At 49.0% G+C, this 21,629-nt stretch overlaps 1 protein-coding gene across 1 annotated transcript; it reads right to left on the bottom strand.

The window, feature by feature from the left end:
• Positions 1-20,308: 20,308 nt before the first annotated feature.
• Positions 20,309-21,382, bottom strand: LOC123064863 (uncharacterized protein At4g14100). Its single transcript, XM_044488266.1, has 2 exons — positions 20,824-21,382; positions 20,309-20,719 (listed from the first exon to the last, which is right to left on the bottom strand). The coding sequence occupies exons 1-2, from the start codon at positions 21,308-21,310 to the stop codon at positions 20,526-20,528; spliced, it is 681 nt and encodes a 226-aa protein (XP_044344201.1). The 5' UTR covers positions 21,311-21,382; the 3' UTR covers positions 20,309-20,525.
• Between the last annotated feature and the right edge of the window lie 247 nt (positions 21,383-21,629).

Here is a 21,629-nt window from a genome sequence, read left to right as displayed (position 1 = left end):
TTGAACTAGGTATGATGATACCGACAATCGAACCTCGGGCAAGTAACATACCGACAAATAAAGGGAACTACGCATGTTGTCATAAAGGTTCGACCGATAAAGATCTTCACATAGAATATGTAGGAACCAATATGGGCATCCAGGTCCCGCTATTGGCTATTGACCGGAGAAGCGTCTCGGTCATGTCTACATCATTCTCGAACCCGTATGGTACGCACGCTTAATGTTCATTGGCGATATAGTATTATATGAGTTATGTATGTTGGTGACCAAATTTGGTTCGGAGTCCCAGATGAGATCACGGACATGACGAGGAGCTCCGGAATAGTCCGGAGGTAAAGATTGATATATGGGATAATAGTGTTTGGTCTCCGGAAGGGGTTTGAGATGTTTCCCGAAATGTTCGGGTACGAGAACACTTTATTTGGGCCAAGGGGTAAAGCCCACGAGGCTTTAGGAAGGTGCAAAAGGAGTTTTGCGGAGGACAGGGGCCAGATGCCAAGGACCCTAGCGTCTAGGGCCAGACGCCGAGGACCCTGGCGTTTGGTCCTGGAGTCTGAGAAAGACTCTTGCCTTGCGGGCTAAACCGACTTTGAGGAGGTTCTTTCTCCAAGAAACGACCCCAGGGATCAACATATAAATAGAGGGGCAGGGCTAGCACCCGGAACACATCAAGATTCACCAAGCCGTGTGCCGGCAACCCCACCCCTCTAGTTTGTCCTCCGTCATAGTTTCCGTTGTGCTTGGCGAAGCCCTGCAGAGATTGTTCTTCACCCACCACCATCACCACGCCGTCGTGCTGCCATAACTTATCTACTACTTCGCCCCTCTTGCTAGATCAAGAAGGCGATGACGTCATCGAGATGAACGTGTGCTGAACACGGAGGTGCCGTACGTTCGATACTTGATCGGGACGGATCATGAAGGTGTACGACTACATCAATTGCATTGATAACGCTTCCTCTTAGCGATCTTCAAGGGTATGAAGATTCTCTCCCCCTCTCGTAGCTATTCATCTCCATGGATAGATCTTGCGTGTGCATAGAATTTTTTTTGTTTTCTATTCAATGTTCCTAACAGGCAATTTGTAGCAAGATCTGTGTTGGGGATATAACTATTGGTATGACCCGCCCAGGAGGGGCCGGGTTATACTTGCAAATATTCTTGAAGCCCAAGACCCAGGATATAGATGGCGGTTTAGTTAAGGGCCCAAGGCCTAGAGGCGACTTAAGGCCCGTAGTGATAAACCGCCATGTATGCGTGACTTGTATTGAAAGGCAAGAATAATTAAGAGACCGAGCCGGACACTGTTTATGAGCCGGCCGGGACTCTGTGAGCCGCAGGGCGTCGACCTCTGTATATAAAGGGATGACTCAGCGGCGGTTCAAGACATGTAACATCAACTCGAGAGCTAGGTCCAGCGATTCGCTCCCTGGTTATCGAGACATAAGCAATCCCACTCAAAACTGGATCATAGGCTTTTACCTTCACCGTAAGGGGACGAACTAGTATAAACCTCGTATTCTTTGTCCCGATTAACCCCTTTAAGCTTCCTAGTTGCGATGGCTCCATGACTAAGTCCTTTCACTAGGACATCTGCCGTGACAATTCCACGACAGTTGGCGCCCACCGTGGGACCAGCGCACGGTGGATTTGAGTTCTTGAATGGCAGCTTCGAAGGGCTCAAGGGATATGCTATGGGCCAGATGACCAAGAGTCATCGCAGCAAGCTCTACTTTCACGACGCAGGCTAGGACCCCGACGCTGGTTCAATCGAGTACGGGTGCCGGGTCCCCTTCGGCGGAATTCACGTCTTCATCGGCAAGATCGGCGAGCCGGGCCCTGAGCCGGACATCTGCACCGACCTCTTTGAGATGGCTCAATGTGCGAGACCCACCCGGGCTCCGCCTGCTGTGAAGCGTGCCTTCGTGGGATGCATCCACGGAGGTCTCTCTAAAGGATCTGCATCTGACAATGAGACGGCCATCTACTCTGATGGTGAATCATCCACAGGTAAGACAGATTCATTGCAACTACAAGACGGCGGGCTTGGGCGCTGTTCCAATGGCAGCAGTATTCCGGATTACCTCGAGCCGCCGAGCAGGGTCGGAATCTTCATGGCCGGCACACAACCTATCCAAGACTCCACAACTTCGGCGGCCATAACCTCCGAGTCAGCAGCAGCCGGGGCAGGAGGCCCTGTGCGCTCGCCGGCTCAGATGTTGATGGATCTCACAGATAAGATGACCGCTCTGTTAACCGCCGTGGTCAACCCGGTGGATCAGGCTCGACATGATGCAGAAGTGGGGCAGTTAAAATTGGATATGGTGCAGGCTAAGGAAGACCTAGCAGCGGAAGATGTCAGGATAACCGCAGAGCGGGCGGCTCTGGATGCTCAGGCTCAGCGGATTCAGGCACAGACTTTCCGGCTCACGCAAGATCAGAACACGTCTAATGAGGTCATGAGGAGAAGATATCAGAAGACTCAGTCTCGACTCCCTTCGGTTTATGATCCTCGAAACCTGTTTCACACACCTGGTGCAGGGCCCAGTAACCCGCCGTGGCTCTCCTCGTGTGCTGAGGCAGACCGGTTGCAACACCCGGGGTCGGGGCGCCGGTTCAGCCACAGGTGATGGGGCCTCCCCATGTGAATACTGCTCCACCTCAGTATGTACCAACACCACCGGGTCACTATTCTAACCCGTTGGAGAACATGATCGCGGCGGCGGCACGGCTGGCGGCTCTCCCAATTGATGGCGATTCTCCAGCAGCGGTTGAAACCCGCCGAGTCAGGGAACTTCTTCAGACAGCTTTAGCACAACAGGAGGCGTACTCGTACAGCCGGGACAAGATTCATTCAACCCCTCGTCCAAGCCAAAGCCCAAGTTATAGTAGGCACATGGATTTAGTGGTCGTTTCAAGCAATGTTCGGCGCCGTAACCAGCCAGGTGGGCATGACCCGGCACGCCATGGAGCCTTTAACTTGGTAGATCAAGACAGAATACATCAAGAGGCTGAGCGGGCGGCTCAGCAGGCGGCTGAGCAGGCGGCTCAACTAACGGCTTACCAGCCGCATCCGGTTTATCCGACGACTTCTATCGAGGCAGGTGTGGCCACCAGCACCGGAGGTGTCCCTTGTCTAGTGTCGGCTCTACGTAACGAGCGTTTGCCCAAGGATTTTAAGGGACCTAGGAATGTGCCGAACTACACGGCCGACTTACAGCCCGGGGCATGGATTGAAAGTTACGAGATGGCTATGGAGTTATTGGAGGTCAGTGATGTTGCGATGGCCAAGTACTTTACCATGATGTTGGATGGGACTGCCCGCACTTGGTTGAAAGGCCTACCACCTAATTCAATCAGTTCATGGGCGGAGCTAAAAGCCTGGTTCGTCCAGAATTTCAAGGATACGTGCAAGCATCCCATGTCAATTGTGGATTTGACGAATTGCAAGCAGGAGGAGGGCGAGTCTACAACCCATTGGGTGCGCCGGTTAAGGCCATAATGCATTCGTCTGATAAGATGGATGCCGGCTCTGCAGTCTTAATGTTGGAGAAAAATTGCCGTTTTTTGCCTCTGAAACAAAAGCTGGGGCGGTTAAAGCGCGATTGTAATGATATGGGTACACTGATGGCGGCTCTGGTCAAGTACGGCGATTCTGATAGTACCAAGGATCCAGAGTCTGATGATGAAAAGATAGGGAAGGGAAATAGGAACGGCAACGGCAAGGTCCCTCAGCATAACCGGACAAATCAAGGAGGAAATAAACGTAAGGTTGATGGTAGTTTGGAGTTTATGGCTAACACTAATGCGCAGGGTAACAACCAACGGCGTAATGGGAGACCACCTCCCCGGTCTGGCGGGTCAGGCCCCACACTTGAGCAGTTACTGAATGAGCCCTGTCCAAGGCACGTCACTCAGCAGAAGCCGGCTACTCATCTATGGAAGGACTGTACGATCATGAAGGCTTTCAAAAATTCCAACATGTTCGATGGTAACAATGGGCAGGGCGACGGCTCAGGTGGCGGCGGTTTTCATGGCCTGAGCGGCGGTTCAAATCCCAACTTTCAAAATTCGCAAGGCAATCCATGTGGTTATAATCAGCAATCTGGTCAGGGTGGTCAGCAGCAGCAACAGCAGCAGGGAGGATACCAGAGCCATCCAAAGCAGCTGAAGAGTGGACAATATCATGTATTTACCACCAGTTTGTGCAAACGCGACCAGAAGCTTCATAAGAGGGCTGTGAATGCTGTTGAGCCGGCAATTCCTCGTTATTTGAGATGGTTTGAGCAGCCTATTCTATGGAGTAGGGAAGATCACCCTCCCCGTTTTGATAATCCGGGTCACTTAGCCTTGGTGGTGGCCCCTCAGGTTGGTGGATATAAATTCACCAAGGTACTCATGGATGGAGGCAGCAGCATCAACATCCTCTATTATGAGACCTTCCGTCGCATGGGGTTAACTGATAAAAGCCTTAAGCAGTCCAACACTATTTTCCATGGCGTCATGCCTGGTAAGTTGGCGTATCCAGTCGGTAAGATCAAAATGGAGGTAGCCTTTGGGGATGAATATGACTCCAGGGCCGAGAAATTGACGTTTGAAGTAGTCAAGATCAAGAGCCCATATCATGCTTTGTTTGGGCGGTCGGCTTATGCCAAGTTCATGGCATGGCCGTGTTATGTGTATTTGCAGCTCAAGATGCCGGGTCATAAGGGGACCATCACGGTGCATGGAAGTCGGAAGGTAGCCTTGGAATGTGAAGAAGGCGACGCGGCTTATGCTGAGTCGGTCTGTGCAACAGAAGAGTTGAAGTTCTACAAGAACAATGTTGATCCGGCGGATATGACGTCTTTGAAAAAGCTAACCACAGAGCATGAGCCAGTTATGAAGTTTAAGTCGGCCGATGATACTAAGCTTGCTGACTTTGTTCCTGGCGACTCATCCAAACAGTTCAGTATCAGTGCTAATTTTGATCCCAAATAGGAAAGCGCGTTCATCGAGTTCATCCGTGAGAACCAGGACATCTTTGCATGGAAACCTTCTGACATGCCAGGTGTACCGCGAGAGAACTCGTTGAGCACACTCCTAATATTGATCCAAAGTTTAAGCCGGTCAAGCAATTTCTTCGGCGGTTCAATGAGGAGAGGCGTAAAGCCATTGGTGAGGAGGTAGCCCGGCTCTTAGCAGCTGGGTTCATCATTGAAGTTTTTCATCCAGAGTGGTTGGCTAACCCGGTGCTTGTGCTTAAGAAAAACGACACTTGACATATGTGTGTGGATTACACGGATTTAAACAAGGCTTGTCCAGCTGATCCCTTTGCTCTCCCTCGTATTGATCAAATCATTGATGCACGGCGGGTTGCGAGCGTTTGAGCTTTTTGGATGCTTACTCTGGTTATCATCAGATCAAGATGGCAGTTAAGGACCAGGAGAAGACGACGTTCATTACTCCGTTTTGAGCCTTCTGCTACGTATCTATGCCTTTCGGGCTTAAGAGTGCCCAGGCGACTTATCAGCGATGTGTGCAGAATTGTCTTCACAGTCAAATTGGGTGCAATGTCCATGCTTATGTAGACGACATTGTGGTAAAATCCAGAGAGAAGGAGACCTTGATAGATGATCTGAAGGAAACCTTTGACAATCTTTGGGTCTACAAGATGATGCTTAACCCTACCAAGTGTGTTTTTTGGCGTGCCTGCAGGCAAGCTTTTGGGTTTTCTGGTTTCGAACAGGGGCATCGAGGCCAACCCGGAGAAGATTAAGGCCATCACCTCTCTGGGTAAGCCGGCGTGTATCAATGATGTTCAGCGTTTGGTGGGTTGTATTGCTGCTTTAAGCCGGTTCATAAGACGGTTAGGTGAAAAGGCCATACCACTATATCAGATGATGAAGAAGACAGATAATTTTGTCTGGAGTGAGGCTGCCAATGCTGCCTTTGAAGATTTGAAGAGACAGTTGGCTGAGCCGCCGGTTCTTGCTGCTCCCATTGATAAGGAGCCTTTATTGTTATATGTGGCTGCTGATACATGCGCTGTTAGTGTGGCGATTGTGGTGGAGCGCAAGGAGGCTGGCAAGGAGCATCCGGTTCAGCGGCCGGTTTACTACATCATTGAGGTACTTATCGAGTCCAAGCAACGGTATCCCCATTGGCAGAAGCTCGTTTATGGGTGTTCATGGCAAGCCGGAAGCTTAAGCAATATTTCCTGGGCCACCCCATCACTGTGGTTATTTCTGCTCCTTTAGGAGATATAATTCAGAACAGAGAAGCGACAGGGCGAGTCGCCAAGTGGGCCATTGAACTTTGGCCTCATGGTTTAAAGTATGTGACACACACTGCTATCAAATCTCAAGCACTAGTGGATTTCATCAACGATTGGACAGAGCTGCAGATGCCTGAAGAGAAGCCGGACAACACATATTGGACTATTCATTTTGATGGGTCCAGGCAATTGGAGGGCTCGGGGGCTGGAGTCGTTTTAGCTTCCCCTCAAGGTGACAAATTTTGTTATGTGCTACGGTTGATGTTTCACTGTACTAACAATGCAGCTGAGTACGAAGCCTTACTCCATGGTCTTCGGATGGCTAAGGATAGAGCTTAAGTCGGGTAAGGTTTTTCGATGACTCGGATTTGGTGGCTCAATAGGTATCAGGCAATTGGGATTCCAAGGATCCTCTTATGGCGGCTTATCGCCGTGAAGTCGACGCCATTGCTGAACACTTCAAGGGTTACCAAGTGGAGCACATTGACCGTAGAAAGAACGAGGTGGCTGATGCTTTAAGCCGGCTGGGCTCTTAGCATAAGCCGGTGCCGCCTAATAGTTTCTTGGATATTCTGCATAACCCTTCTATCAAGTTACCCAAAGAGGACTTGGCTGTTCCTGACCCGGAAGCACAATTGGTGGCGACTCTTCATGTCATTCCAGATTGGACAGTGCCATATTTGGTTTATATGACCCGAGGCGAGTTGCCTGAGGATGAAACCTTGGCCAGGCAGATAACTCAGCGGTCTAAGAAAATGACGATTGTCGGTGGAGAGTTGCATCATCGCAGTATTACACGGGCGTTTCAGCGTTGTGTCTCCCCTGAAGAAGGCCAAGAAATTCCACGTGAGATTCACGAAGGGGATTGTGGTCATCATGCCGGGTCAAAATCACTTGTGGCCAAGGTTTTCCGTCATGGATTCTATTGGCTGACGGCTCATGCTGATGCGGAGGACCTGGTCAGTAAATGTGACGGTTGTCAGAAGTTCTCAAGACGGGCTCATGTGCCAGCTCAAGAATTGGGGATGATTCCAGTTACTTGGCCGTTTGCAGTCTGGGGGCTTGACATGGTTGGGCCTTTCAAAAGGTCCAAAGATAAAAAGACCCACCTATTGGTGGCAGTTGATAAATTTACAAAGTGGGTTGAGGCAGAGCCACTCAGTAAGTGTGATGCAGCTACGGCGGTTCGGTTCATGAAGAAGGTGATATTTCGCTTTGGCTTTCCACACATCATTATAACTGACAATGGCACTAATCTGTCTAAAGGTGCCATGGAAGAATTTTGTCAACGTGAGCATATTCGGCTTGATGTTTCATCAGTGGCTCATCCCCAATCCAATGGTCAAGCCGAAAGATCCAATCAGGAGATCTTGAAAGGCATCAAGCCCCGGCTTTTGGTCCCCCTGCAGCGGATGCCAGGTTGTTGGGTTGAGGAGTTAGCCTCTGTGTTATGGAGCATCAACACTACTCCCAATAGATCTACGGGTTATACGCCTTTCTTCATGGTCTGCGGAGCTGAGGCGGTTCTCCCTAGTGACATCCATCATGACTCGCCTCGCGTGGCGGCTTATGTGGAGGCGGACAATGAACAGGCACATCAGGATGCTCTTGACCTGTTAGATGAACAGCGGGACTTGGCAGCAACTCGTTCGGTGATTTACCAACAGGACTTGCGCTGCTATCACAGCCGCTGGGTTAAGTCCAAAGCCTTTCAGGAAGGTGATTTGGTGCTCCGGCTCATCCAAGATCAAACTGATGCGCACAAGTTATCCCCACCTTGGGAAGGGCCCTTTGTGGTCAGCAAGAACTTGAACAACGGGTCATACTACCTTATCGATGTTCTAGAGCACAAAGACTCACATAAGTCGGAGGAGGAGACCCGCCGGCCATGGGAATATCGCTCATCTTTGGCCTTACTACACTTGAGCCACCGACTCTCATGATGTACATATTTTGACAATGTATATATTATGTTAAATAATAAAGCAGGACATCTGTCCTTTTTTCCTCAAAGGTAAATATGTCATTATTGTTATCATTGTTATCTCACATGATCACTTGGGGGATGATCATATTCGATCCGGCTTAACCCGCTTGATCCGGCTTACGGTCGTATTCGAATCTGGTCGTTAAATTTTTTTGATCACTAGGGGGCTTCCTGTTCAAACAGAGGTCGTATTCGAACCAAAGAGAACATAGCTGTCGGTACCCTTTTGATTGGCACACTGCCGAGCTCACTAGGGGGCTTCTTTGATCGTATTCGAATCATCGCTTAACCCCTTTTGGGAACCGACTTTGATCGTATTCGAATCAGAGTCGTTAAAAAACTCTCAAGGTCATTAGGGGGCTTCCTATTCAAACATAGGTCGTATTCGAACCAAAGAGAACACATCTGTCGGTACCCTCTTAATCGGCGCAACGCCAAAGCCACTGGGGGTTACATGATCGTATTTGAATCCTAGCTTAACCCCTCTGGAACGGTTTACTAATCGTATTCGAATCAGCAGCCTTGAATTTTTTATATTTGGTTTAAGTTTTTTTGGAAGCACCCTTTTATTTGACTTGAGACTTTTCTGAGGTTTACAAGTATAAGTATGGTTAATTTTAACACGGTTTAATTTTGGCTGATAAGTCGCCAATATATGAGCATCATTATACCTTTGGAAATATTGATGTCCGAAGATTGGGTTACGCCCTTACTTACCGGGTCATATGAGCCGGCGGTGCAAAGTTAAAGGTCGCAGGTTACGATTATAGTTGTGTTTTAAACATTATATGTTGCAACAGCCTTATCTGTGACTCTTTTTAAGTTATTATGACCCACCTGGTGGTAAGCCGCCAAGGGACCTTGTGATTTGTTTTCATGTGCAGGACAGTTAAAAAGGTTTGGTCAAGCATACGGAAAGCACATTAAAAGTAAACACGGGTGAATATAACACGGCAGCTTAATGACATTAAGCAATAAAACGTGCATGATGGCACGGCCAAAGCAAAGTTATTTCTACTCTATTACATCACTCCTTGAGTCCAGATGATTCACATTGTTTTTTGAGCACGTCACTGGCGTGAGCCGCCATGGCAGGTTAGCCTTCATGATTGGCCTGAAGCGTCAGGGTTAGCCCTCTCCGCGTCTTCGCCCTGTTCCCTTTCCTAGAAGGTTGACGATGACCAGTGAATGTTGTTCAAAGCTTCAAATTCGACTTCATCATCAACTAGACCGGCCGGGTCAACTTCAGGGGCGAAGGTGTGCTTATGGAGTGGGGGGATCAGACTGGTCACTTCATAATGAGGCATCGGAATTCTCCGGTTCTCTTCATCATAACCCGCCTGGTAGTTGGTAAAATCCACTTCGTTCGTTATCAGGGTAGCCACGAGGCGTATCTCCTTTACGTAAGCGGTAAAGTCTGCTTCTTGAAAAGGAGTGCCATCTTCCTTCAAGCTTGGATAGCCAATGGCAATGTTGGCCGGGTCTAACTCTGGTAGCCAAGCCTTGGCCCGGCTTAAAGCATTTACCGCTCCAGCTCTTGTAGCTGACCGCCTCAGTTCATTGAGCCGTTGGGGTAGCACGGAAAGCTTCTTCAAGACCTCTACCAGGAGGGTAGGCACTTCATTTGACAAGGCCACCGTGGCTAATGCACGTTGAGACCCGGTATATAATTGCTCCACCAAGGTGTAAACTTCCTTCAGCTTGATCAACATATCTTGGTTCAAATTGGAGCTTCTGGGGCCTGCATAAACATGATCAGGTGAGTCAATTCCAATTATATGATCGACTGAAAGGTTCAAATGTTTAAACGCTTGTAGGGCGACTTACCAAAGATTGCCAAGACCATTTGAGAGACTTGGCACTTTAAGCCGGTTAATTCACCGGTTGCTTCTTCCAGAGCGGCCTCTGCCTTCTTAGCTCGGTTAATGAAAGTTGTTCTTTCATCAGCCTAGGACTTCTTTTCATTATCAAATTCTTTCTTCAGTTTTTCTTGTTCAGAAATACTGAATTTGAACTTGGTATCGACCTTTTGGGTCTCTGTTTCTTGGGCCTCAAGGCGGCTCTTTAGATCAGTCACCTCAGATTCGAGTTGACTCGTGGCGGCCTATACAAATACAGGGTCAAACTCAAGCCAATTTTTTATGCAGTATTAAAGTCCCAAGCCTTTTGCCAGCAACAATGCTTGGCACTTGGGGGCTAATGCATATTGCGGTTCAAAGCTTTATAAGTACATTTTTTATATAACCATTGACCGGTTTAACCATGTTGGTTAAGCCGCCCCTTGGGGACTACAGAGTAAGCCAGACTTCTTGTATGTCTTATTCATCTATGTTACTAATGTCACTAAATTTGTTTCTAAGTCTACATCATAAGCATCATACGCAATAGACTTGGGGGCCAGCATAGTACAGATTAATGAATAAAGAGAGAAAGGGTTATACCTCGAATTTTTGGTGCATTTGCTTCACCATGTCAATCTCAAGGCTCCGGCTGCTATGCACTTGGTTCATGTAGCCAGAAAAGATGTCTCCAACACTCATATGAGCATAGTTTGCAACATCTAGCTTGACCTGGCGGTGTTCCAGAAGTTCTTCTTTGGCGGGACACTTGGCCAGCACAGTTGGCCTTACCGGCTCAACAAAGCTGGTTCTGGTGATCTCAACGTCAGTGTTTTGCGGGTCATCTGTCCTGATCGGGCTAGGGGTTTCTGGATTTTCTGACTCTTCAGCGGCTCGTTCAGCAGGCGGGTCAGCAGCGGAAGTTGGTATATGTTGAACTGGCTCAGATGGCGGCTCATGAGTTGATGAGTCCGGCACAGCTGTTTCAAGAACCGGCTCAGTCACGACCGTGTCTTCAGTTAGCTTGTTCTTCCTAACCCGTTTGCTGGGCTTGGCTTGTCCACTGTGTCAAAATAAAAGGTTATTATAGATGCAAGGGATTAAAGTAAATACAATATAAGCAGATTATTATACCCTGGTGTAGTCTTGAAAGACAGCAGGTTGGACTGCATTGAGTCGCCGGAGGAAGGGGAAGTTTCCTGATAATCCGAGTCGGAAGAATTGAGAGGTTGGTGAGTAAGACCCGCCAAAGGATAAAGATAATTTAAATCAGAGGTGACCTCATTATGGCGCTTCTTTGGGGTGTTTGGTAAGCCGGAGGAGAGCTCCGCATCCTTGCTGGTCCGGGTCTGCCTCCGGCTCTCATGAATCTGCCGCTTCAAAAGAAATTGAGGATCGTGATGAGCTAAAGGATGAGAAAACCTTACTTTCTGGGTCACTCTGCGGATTTTCCGTCTTGGCAAAGGCTCGGAGTCGGAGGAAAGGATAGTTACCTCATCAGCCTTGTTACGGCTTGTGAGGGAGTCCTGGATTAGGGGGTGTCCGGATAGCCAAACTATCACCTTTGGCCGGACTCCTTGACTATGAAGATACAAGATTGAAGACTTCGTCCCATGTCCGGATGGGACTTTCCTTGGCGTGGAAGGCAAGCTTGGCGATACGGATATGTAGATCTCTACCATTGTAACCGACTCTATGTAACCCTAACCCTCTTCGGTGCCTATATAAACCGGAGGGTTTTTAGTCCGTAGGACGAACAACAATCATAAAATAGGCTAGCTTCTAGGGTTTAGCCTCTCTGATCTCGTGGTAAATCTACTCTTGTACTACCCATATCATCAATATTAATCAAGCAGGAGTAGGGTTTTACCTCCATCGAGAGGGCCCGAACCTGGGTAAAAACATCGTGTCCCTTGTCTCCTGTTACCATCCGCCTAGACGCACAGTTCGGGACCCCCTACCCGAGATCCGCCGGTTTTGACACCGACATTGGTGCTTTCATTGAGAGTTCCTCTGTGTCGTCATCTTTAGGCCCGATGGCTCCTCCGATCATCAACAACGATGCGGTCCAGGGTGAGACTTTTCTCCCCAAACAGATCTTCGTATTCGGCGGCTTTGCACTGCGGGCCAATTCGCTTGGCCATCTGGAGCAGATTGAAAGCTACGCCCTGGCCATCAGGTCAGATTTGGAAGTTTGAACTATACGGCTGACGTCCACGGAGACTTGATCTTCGACGGGTTCGAGCCACAGCCAAGCGTGCCGCACTGTCACGATGGGCATGGTCTAGCTCTGCCGCCGCACAGTGCCCTGGAGGCCGCACGAGTGCCCGCTCCGACCCTTAGCTCGGAGCGAACTGCGCTGATCAAGGATGGGTGGCTGGACACTGCCTCGGGGGCTGCTATCTCTACGGCGATTTAGCCGAACACTAACCCTGTCCTTTGCGATGCTCATGACTCCAAGGTGCCGGACTCCTCTCCGGACTCCGAGCCTTCCGCGCCCCTGCCAATCGAATCCGATTGGGCGCCGATCATAGAGTTCACCACCACGGACATCTTTCAACACTTGCCCTTTGGCGACATCCTGAATTTACTGAAGTCTCTCTCTTTATCAGGAGAGCCCTGGCCGGACTATGGTCAGCAAGGTTGGGATGCGGACGACAAAGAAATTCAAGCTCCCTTACCAGGTGTCCGCGGAGAAATCACATACCTTGTGACTCGTCAAGCCGCTTATTGACAAGCGCGATGTCGGATCCGCCACGTCAAGTTGCCGCTTTAGTTCGGCAAATTCATCAGTCCGGCTAGCCACCGGACACTTCGCCACCTACATAGGAAGGGCGACATATTATACCTGGGATTATGATCCTCGACGCGCTGTCATTTTTTACAACACACCGAGCCTCAGGGGCTACTATCTACACAGGGCGCATCTTATATGCGGAACTGTCAGAAGGTACATCATTTTGCGTACCTCAAAATCTGTTAGTAAACTTCTGACAGCTTCGTGCGAACTTCTCTCAGCGGATGAAATCCTTTCAATCACCATACCCATTAACGCATGGTGATCTTCTGAGATAGACGCTCGCCCGAGCCGATCCTTCAGCTCCTCCGACCGTACACCAGGTGGTGCCGGACTCATCCGATGGCCTTTTTTGAAGGCCGGGCGCAGAGGGCTTTGAGGGGACATACGACTGCCTTTCGGCTCCGCCGGACTCGGAGAAACCCTCCGCGACGGCACCTCAGGGTCGCCCGCCTCGCAAGACGGTTCGGCAGGGGGAGGCGTTTCACTCTCTATCATCTCCGGACGAAGATCCCCCGAAGATGAGCTCTGCTGAGAAGGGCTGAGATCCGAACTACAAGGTAAAATTTCGGTTATCTTCATCAGAAGTAGGGCAGGGATATCCTTTATTTTAAAAAACTCCCTTTTTACTTACGGCTCGATGGAGGCCTGATCCCCTTGGGGGCATAATGCGGACGAGGCATTTCTCGGCACAGGACCCTCTGACGAAGATTTCTTCCCCCGCTTTGAGACCATGGTCTCCGTGTCTTCAAAGGCGGTCCTCTTCTTCCCTTGGAGGGAGGGATTCTCGATCCCCCCTTTCCTGACAGCCTCCTTCGCGGAGGCGGTAGCTTCCTTGTTCCTCCCTTCACCTTCTTCCGAAGGCGCAACCTCCAGCATCCTGGTTAACACGGGATCCGGTGTGGTCTCAGGGAGGGGGCCGGACACCTGATTAACTTTGCTTTCGCTATCCGCTCCTGTTCAAGGGACAACTCTTTTGAGGGAAAATTCATGATAAATATGGGATAGCATGTCCGGGTACGGGGCTACTTACTTGAGTATCCGGGCGATTGCAGTTCAGACCTGCATCCTCGGTCAACTCCGGACACATCGCTTGTGATCCGAAGAAAAGCTTGTACATCTCCACGGGCGTCGCGCCCATAAAATGTTGGAGAGCTCGTGGTCCCTCTGGGTTAAATTCCCACAGGCGGAGGGGGCGATGTTTGCAGGGCAGGGTGCGACGAATCAGCATGACCTGTGCTACTACGACCAGAGTGATTTCTTTCTCTAGGAGATCTTGAACGCGGCCCTGCAACAAGGGCACGTCCTTGGACGGCCCCCAGTCAAGTCCTTTATTGACCCATGACGCCAGCCGCGGTGGAGGACCCGAGCGAAAGGCAGGTGGCGCCACCCATTTGGTGCCCCTGGGAGCTATGATATAAAACCACTCTTGTTGCCATAAGCCGAGATCCTCTTGAAAAGAGCCCTCGGGCCACGGAGCATCAGCATTCTTGCTTATAATAGCCCCTCTACACTCTGCCTGCTGCCCCTTGATCATCTTCGGCTCCACTTTGAAGGTCTTGAGCCACAATCCGAAGTGAGGGGTCATGCGGAGGAAGGCTTCGCATACGACAATGAACGATGAGATGTGGAGGATGGACTCCGGATCAAAGTCATGAAATTCCAACCCATAGTAAAACATGAGCCCCCTCACGAAGGGGTCCGTCGGGAAGCCTAGTCCCCGAAGGAAGTGAGACGCGAACACTACGCTTTCGCCAGGCTTGGGAGTGGGAATAACCTGCCCTTGGGCAGGCAACCTATGCGAAATTTCGCCGGTTAGATACCTGGCATCTCTTAGCTTTAGCACGTCTTCTTCCGTAATGGAGGAAGGCGTCCACCGGCCTTTCAGGTCGGAGCCGGACATCATCGAAGGTCCGAAGCGCCTGAATCTGGAGCTTTGGGTGTTGGAACTCGAGGCGAGGGGCGGATTCGATTGAGATTGAAAGAAAGGAATGGAGTCTTGGTCTCTTTATAAAGAGGTTGAATACCAAGAGCCTTCCCCGTGACCGTTCGGGAATCGCGTTCGATAGAGGAGACGTACCAACGGGCACGACTGGGTTACCCACGCCCGTATTAATGAGAATCTCGGAATAAGGGGACACGATCTCTGCTTCAACAAGACGTGCCAAGGAAACCGCCTCGCTAAACGCGCTGAGGTGGGATAGTAAAAATGATCCGAATAAAGGCTTGGCCATGGTGTGATGTCACGCCATGGAATACGTCAGCAGATTGAATTTGTGTAAATATTATTCTCTCTACGGTGGTATGTGGAACTTATCTTGCAGAGCCGGACACTATCCTTGTGTTCAAAATCTTCTATGAAGTATTCGGAGGAGGAACCCGCCTTGCAATGCCGAAGACAATATGCACGCTGGACTCGTCGTCATTGAAGCCTGGTTCAGGGGCTACTGAGGGAGTCCTGGATTAGGGGGTGTCCGGATAGCCGAACTATCACCTTTGGCCGGACTCATGGACTATGAAGATACAAGATTGAAGACTTCGTCCCGTGTCCGGATGGGACTTTCCTTGGCGTGGAAAGCAAGCTTGGCGATACAGATATGTAGATCTCCTACCATTGTAACCGACTCTGTGTAACCCTAACCCTCTTTGGTGCCTATATAAACCAGAGGGTTTTTAGTCCGTAGGACGAACAACAATCATACCATAGGCTAGCTTCTAGGGTTTAGCCTCTCTGATCTCGTGGTAGATCTACTCTTGTACTACCCATATCATCAATATTAATCAAGCAGGAGTAGGGTTTTACCTCCATCGAGAGGGCCCGAACCTTGGTAAAAACATCGTGTCCCTTGTCTCCAGTTACCATCCGCCTAGACGCACAGTTTGGGACTCCCTACCCGAGATCCGCCGGTTTTGACACCGACAGCTTGCTCATGTGTCGTCCTACTGATAATCAGTGTCAATAAGATGGTTAAAAAATGAGCCAAGGGAATCAAGGGCTACCTCCGACTCAGAAGAGTCTGCTAGCCGAAGCAGGTCAGAGGCGGTGGCCTTTTTGCCCTTCTTCTTGGCAGCCTCTTTTCTGGTAGCTTTCTTCTCCTTCCTGGCTTTCTTGGCAGCCTAATGGTCATATTTGACCTTCCATAATTTATCACCTACCTGCAAAGATTAACATATGTATGAGTATGGGTGAAACATCGAAAAATCAAGGTAATTATTTCATATGGGCAGCTTACCTTTGGAGCCGGGTTAGCTTTACAGAAGGGGGCTAAGCCCACCTTACCACAGTCTGCCAGGCTCTCGTTCAAAAGAGACTTGGTCATATCGTCGATGACATCTTCAGGCAAGTCATTAGGGCTGTGTCGTAGAGGGTCATCCTTTGCGCCCATATAATCGCACATCAAGCTGGGGAGGCGGCTCAACGGAATGATCCACCAGGCAAGCCAAACCCGGACCAGGTCGATGCCTGTTAACCTGTTTCCCAGAAGAGCTTTGATCTTGGCCAAAGTGGGGGCGAGTGATTTGCGTTTGGTGGCTGTAATCTTGTCCGGCAAATGATGGTTGGGCCCAAGACGAAGAGCACAAAAGCCGGGCGGAGGGTTTTCACCAGCTGGAGAGGTGTCTTGGTAGTAAAACCACGTCATATTCCAATCTTTTGGGTGGCTCGGCGGGTTGGCGTAAGGAAAGATCACGTCCCTACGATGCTGGATTGAGACACCGCCAAGCTCTAAGCTCTGACCGCTAGCGCACTCATTCTGGCGGTTCAAGTAAAATAGCTCTCTAAAGAGAAGCAAGTTGGGTTGTTCTCCGAGGTATACTTCACTGAATACTTGGAAGTTGCAGATATTAGACACGGAATTGGGTCTGATGTCTTGTGGATGAAGATCAAAGAAATGCAACACGTCTCTGAAGAACTTTGAGCCAGGTGGAGTGAAACCCCGGTTCATGTGATCCATGAAAACAACAACTTCTCCTTCATTGGTCTTAGGAAATTCCTCCTCCAGGTTAGGATCACGATAACTCATGACTTCTTTCTTCGGCAGATAGCCGGTCTTCACAAAATCGTCAAGAGTACTGTCTGTGACATTGGATTTAACCAAGTTGCAGGAGGTGGGTGCCTTTGGTGCCATTATGATTGAAAATCCTAAGACAAAGAAAAAAGTACCGGTTCAAATTTAAGCCAGGCAGGAAAATATTACAACGCATAGTCAAGATGGCGGCTTACGAAGGGGCCTAATGGTATAAGGATAATTATGTCAAGGTTATTTAAGCCGCCATAGGCTCTATAAGCCGTCAAGACTATTTAAACCGCCAAGGGTAGTTCAAGTTATCAATTGAGCATTGCCTCTTTTAAACCGGTGATCAGAGTCGCCATGGCTAGATGAATCTAACAAGTGCAGATTTTTTTTCCTAAGTGTTGAATAAACAGATTTCGCAAACTACGGCTATTATTTTGGATCAAACAGACGTTCACAAAAGAAAAATTTCTAGACCTAAAAACATAGTATAGAGAAGTTCATGCGTTCTACTGAGGATTCTTTACAAAGAAAGAAGATCTGCTAGCGCCTAAAATGGATGCAGAGCACCTACCGCACAAGATCTACGCTACTGTTGGATCAAAGAAACCACGACAGAAGCAAATGCGAAGAACTGGAATGAACAAGGAACTGTACAGATGAACTCGCTAACCCTAGCATGGATCTATGGTGCGGAAAGGGAAAAACTTATTGCGATGTATCTACTGCAGAGGGGCGCCGCTGTTTTCTGGTCAAGTTCAGGTCGATGCAGCGGCCTAGGTCGACGGAGACGAGATGCCCTCCTACGGCGGCGGCGGAGCTCCAGTGACAGACGGGGGCGAGAGGAAGAAGATGCGGAAAGGGAAGAATGAGGAAGACCTAGTCGGGTCTATTTATAAGGAAGGGCCACTAAAAGAGCACGAAAAACGAGGAGGCCGAAAATATGAGTTATCCAACTACAAGGACGCCTCGATTTTCGAGATGGTCATCAAGACAAAGATCCGTTGGGATGCATTGGATAAAACATGCTTTTATGATAGGTGACGTCATGGCGGGTTACCACAAATTCAAAGGATGACGTCATGGCGGGTTACAAAAATTTCATAAGGGCAGAAGATTTTTCCTTAAGTGTCGAAGATTGACATGAACTAGTTCAAATCAATCTGGGGCCTAATGTTGGGGATATAACTATTGGTATGAACCGCTCAGGAGGGGTCGGGTTATACTTGCAAATATTCTTGAAGTCCAAGACCCGGGATATAGATGGCGGTTTAGTTAAGGGCCCAAGGCCCAGAGGCGACTTAAGGCCCGTAGTGATAAACCACCATGTATGCATGACTTGTATTGTAAGGCAAGAATAGTTAAGAGACTGAGCCGGACACTGTTTATGAGCCGGCCGGGACTCTGTGAGCCGCAGGGCGTCGACCTCTATATATAAAGGGACGACCCGACGGCGGTTTAGGACAAGTAACATCAACTCGAGAGCTAGGTCAAGCGATTCGTTTCCTGGTTATCGAGACATAAGCAATCCCACTCAAAACTGGATCGTAGGCTTTTACCTTCACCGTAAGGGTCGAACCAGTATAAACCTCGTGTCCTTTATCCTGATTAACCCCTTTAAGCTTCCTAGTTGTGATGGCTCCACGACTAAGTCCTTTCACTAGGACATCTGCCGTGACAATTCCACGACAATCGGTATGATTATATCTTGAGGGCGAGTGTGTGATATTAATATTGTACATGTACAAAAATGAGCAAGGGGAATAAATGGCACAGGGTGTCCAGGGTGAGACACAACACATCACTTGTTGGATTATTAAGAATCGGGAAGAAAATTGTACCAGAAACCACCACTAAAGTAGCAATAAGATGATTGTCAGTATCACTACACCTACCACTATGCCTAACACAGTCAAAATATGTCGTCCTGCATGTAGTTGACATGTAACCCAAGGAACAATATGATGTAAACAATCAATTCCGCATCTCATACTTAACTCACCGTTCAAAGCCTTGAAGAATCGATACCGATAACCGTATATAGCTGAGGGGGCTATTGCCCCCCAGCCCAACACAAATTCCCGAAGTATACGTCACATCAGCAAGCAGTTCACTAGCAGCCTTGTCGAATGCTTTGCACTGGGTGAAAATCTCTGTAATGAATTATGATGTTACTTTCAGCAAACCCAAGATTGCACACATCATAGTAGATAGATTCACTCTTCCTAAATGTGCACACAACCCGGGCATCCTGGAAGGCCTGAGTGAGACATCTCTTGCTGTCATAAGCCTTTGTGTCACCATGACATCTTTCTAGAGCATATGTTCTGTCCTGGCTAGAACCAACCATCTACTTGTAGAACAAAGAGGGGAAGGAGGTGGCTGCCTCAGGCAGCGTGGCGGACAGCTCTTCAAGGTTTTGCTAGTACTTGCTGGGCGCAGTGTAGTTTCCACCATCACAGCGGTAAGCCCAGTAAGTCAGACTGTGACTATGGTAATAAGGAGATTCAGTGCAGCCATGACATGCGCCGCTGTCTTGATGGTTGTGATGGTGTGGCCTGAAAAAAGTAGATGAGTGCCAAGTTAGTGCCATATGAATGCAGCCTGGCGATGCTCTGGTCAAATCGAATGGGGCAAAATGATGAGGAGGTCGAGGGCTATTTATAGGTGCGGTGGCCGGAGAGCACGTGAATGTGCGCAACCTGGGCGCAGTCGTGCTTGGGGTCGTGCGCGATGTGGGCAGTTGCGAGAGAGAGGTGGGGGACAGACTTGACATGCGGGCCCCACATGTCAGTGGCTCGGGGGAGAGAGATGGGCGCGCGTGAGGCTGGCTGGCCCAGATGGGCCTTTTTTCTTTTCTGTTTCCATTTTTCTTCTTTTTTCTTTTTCCGTCTTTTTTGTAAATTCAAATAGAGTTTGAATTTGATTTTTTTTACAAATAGAGAACATTTTCTAATTCCAAATGGAATATTTGTGAATGTTCAATTTTTTTGTTTGGCATTTTGGACATATAATGTATGCACTTATATTTTCTTTTTAAATTTGAATTTGGTTTCAAAACCAAATATGTTTCAAATTCATTTTAGAAAGTGGGCAGAAGTTCAACATGTCATTTGGACTTATGGAAATAATATTCCCTGCCAATAAAATACATGACCATTTTTGAATAATTCCCTTTGATTTGGATTGACTACAAAATAAATCCAACTCAAATATTTTGGGAAAAAACTAATAGGGCTTTGTATATTACTTGGGACTTATTATGGATAGCCTTATGCCCAATAATATTTCAAAAGGTTTGGTTCCTACCATAGACTGGGATGTGACATTTCCAGTGATGGTTTTGTAATAGCATAGTCTAAGAAAAAATTAATCATTGGTTATCTTTAAGTAAGCTAAGTCACACATTTAATAGTTGCAGTACTTACGCAAGCACACATCTCATTACTTTTGAAAAGGGGAGTACCCCGGGCTCTACATTACAAAATATACACACATGACTAACAGACAAGAGACAAGATAACACAAGCACGAGCGGTCTAACCCGAGATTACATAGTTCACCCGTGTAATGTAGGAGTGGCTCGCCAGCCAAACACGCACCATATATTTATATTCAGATTCAGACATGTTCAGTACGCGGCAGCAGCTCCAGCAAACTTCCTGAATAGCCTGGCCGCCTGCCATTCATCCAGATGGTCGTCATCCTCGTTGGTCCGGTTAGCAGTTTCATCCAGGAAGCAGTGCGCGGGCGCCTGCCACTGGTCGTCATCTTCCAGCACCACGCCCACCTCGAAGCTCATCACGAACTGCTGTAACCCCGTCACTGCAAACATGCATGCAGACCTCCATAAAGTTTCAGACATCACGTACGTACATGGATTTTTTGGAGCTGATAAACTAACAGTAGTGGCAATGGGATGTGCATACCGTCAAGGAAGTTCCAGTGGACGGGGCGGCCCGTGAGCGCGTCCTCGTAGTAGACGATGAAATCAGCCTTGCCCCAGACGTGGCAGTCGATCCCGCCGGTGGTCTCGCGTCCGAGGTAGACGGCGCCTCCGTCGGCGAGCCACCCGGGGGGGAGCACGCCGACGGGGACCTGCTGCGTGCGGCAGGTGGCCGAGTCGAAGTAGAAGGTGGTGCCGTTGTTCCACTCCACGTCGTACAGCGGGTCCCCGGACAGCTGGTGCCGGATAAGGTTCAGGTTGCGCCGCCGCGGCCAATCGTAGTACAGGTCGTGCAGGCGGAGCGGCGGGCCCGTTGAAGCAATCGAGACGTTGGTCAGGTTCGTGAACAGCACCGCGTGGAACTGCTCCGGCCACGGCGCCGGCCGGTCAGGCGTCGTCGCTGAGGCCGACGCAGCCGCGGTGGTGGCGGCGGCGATGAGCAGGAGCTGCCGGAGCAGTGGCCATGCCATCTCTGTCCCGGACCTTATCTTTGGTTTCACCTGTCGGTCTGCTGGTGAGTGGTGAGTGAGGGGTGACAACCAGTGACCAAAAGCAATGGATTTGTGGGCAGCAGATTTATACCATCCATGTGCAGCAATTTCAGCCGCACAAGCTTCTTGGAGATTTGTCAAGTTATATAAGAAACAATGAAGCAAATATCATGTTTCACAGTTTCAGTGATGAGTATCACTTGTTAGCATAGTTCCAAATACAACGTCATTATGCAGATCTACTTACATCAAGTTTAGCAGATTGGCCATTGCCGCAAGAATGGTCAATTCCACTACT

This window comes from Triticum aestivum, chromosome 3B (assembly GCF_018294505.1).
Source record: "Triticum aestivum cultivar Chinese Spring chromosome 3B, IWGSC CS RefSeq v2.1, whole genome shotgun sequence".
Taxonomy (NCBI): domain Eukaryota; kingdom Viridiplantae; phylum Streptophyta; class Magnoliopsida; order Poales; family Poaceae; genus Triticum; species Triticum aestivum.
The sequence above is the reverse complement of the archived record's forward strand: the minus strand, read 5'-3'. Positions and strand labels throughout refer to the sequence as shown.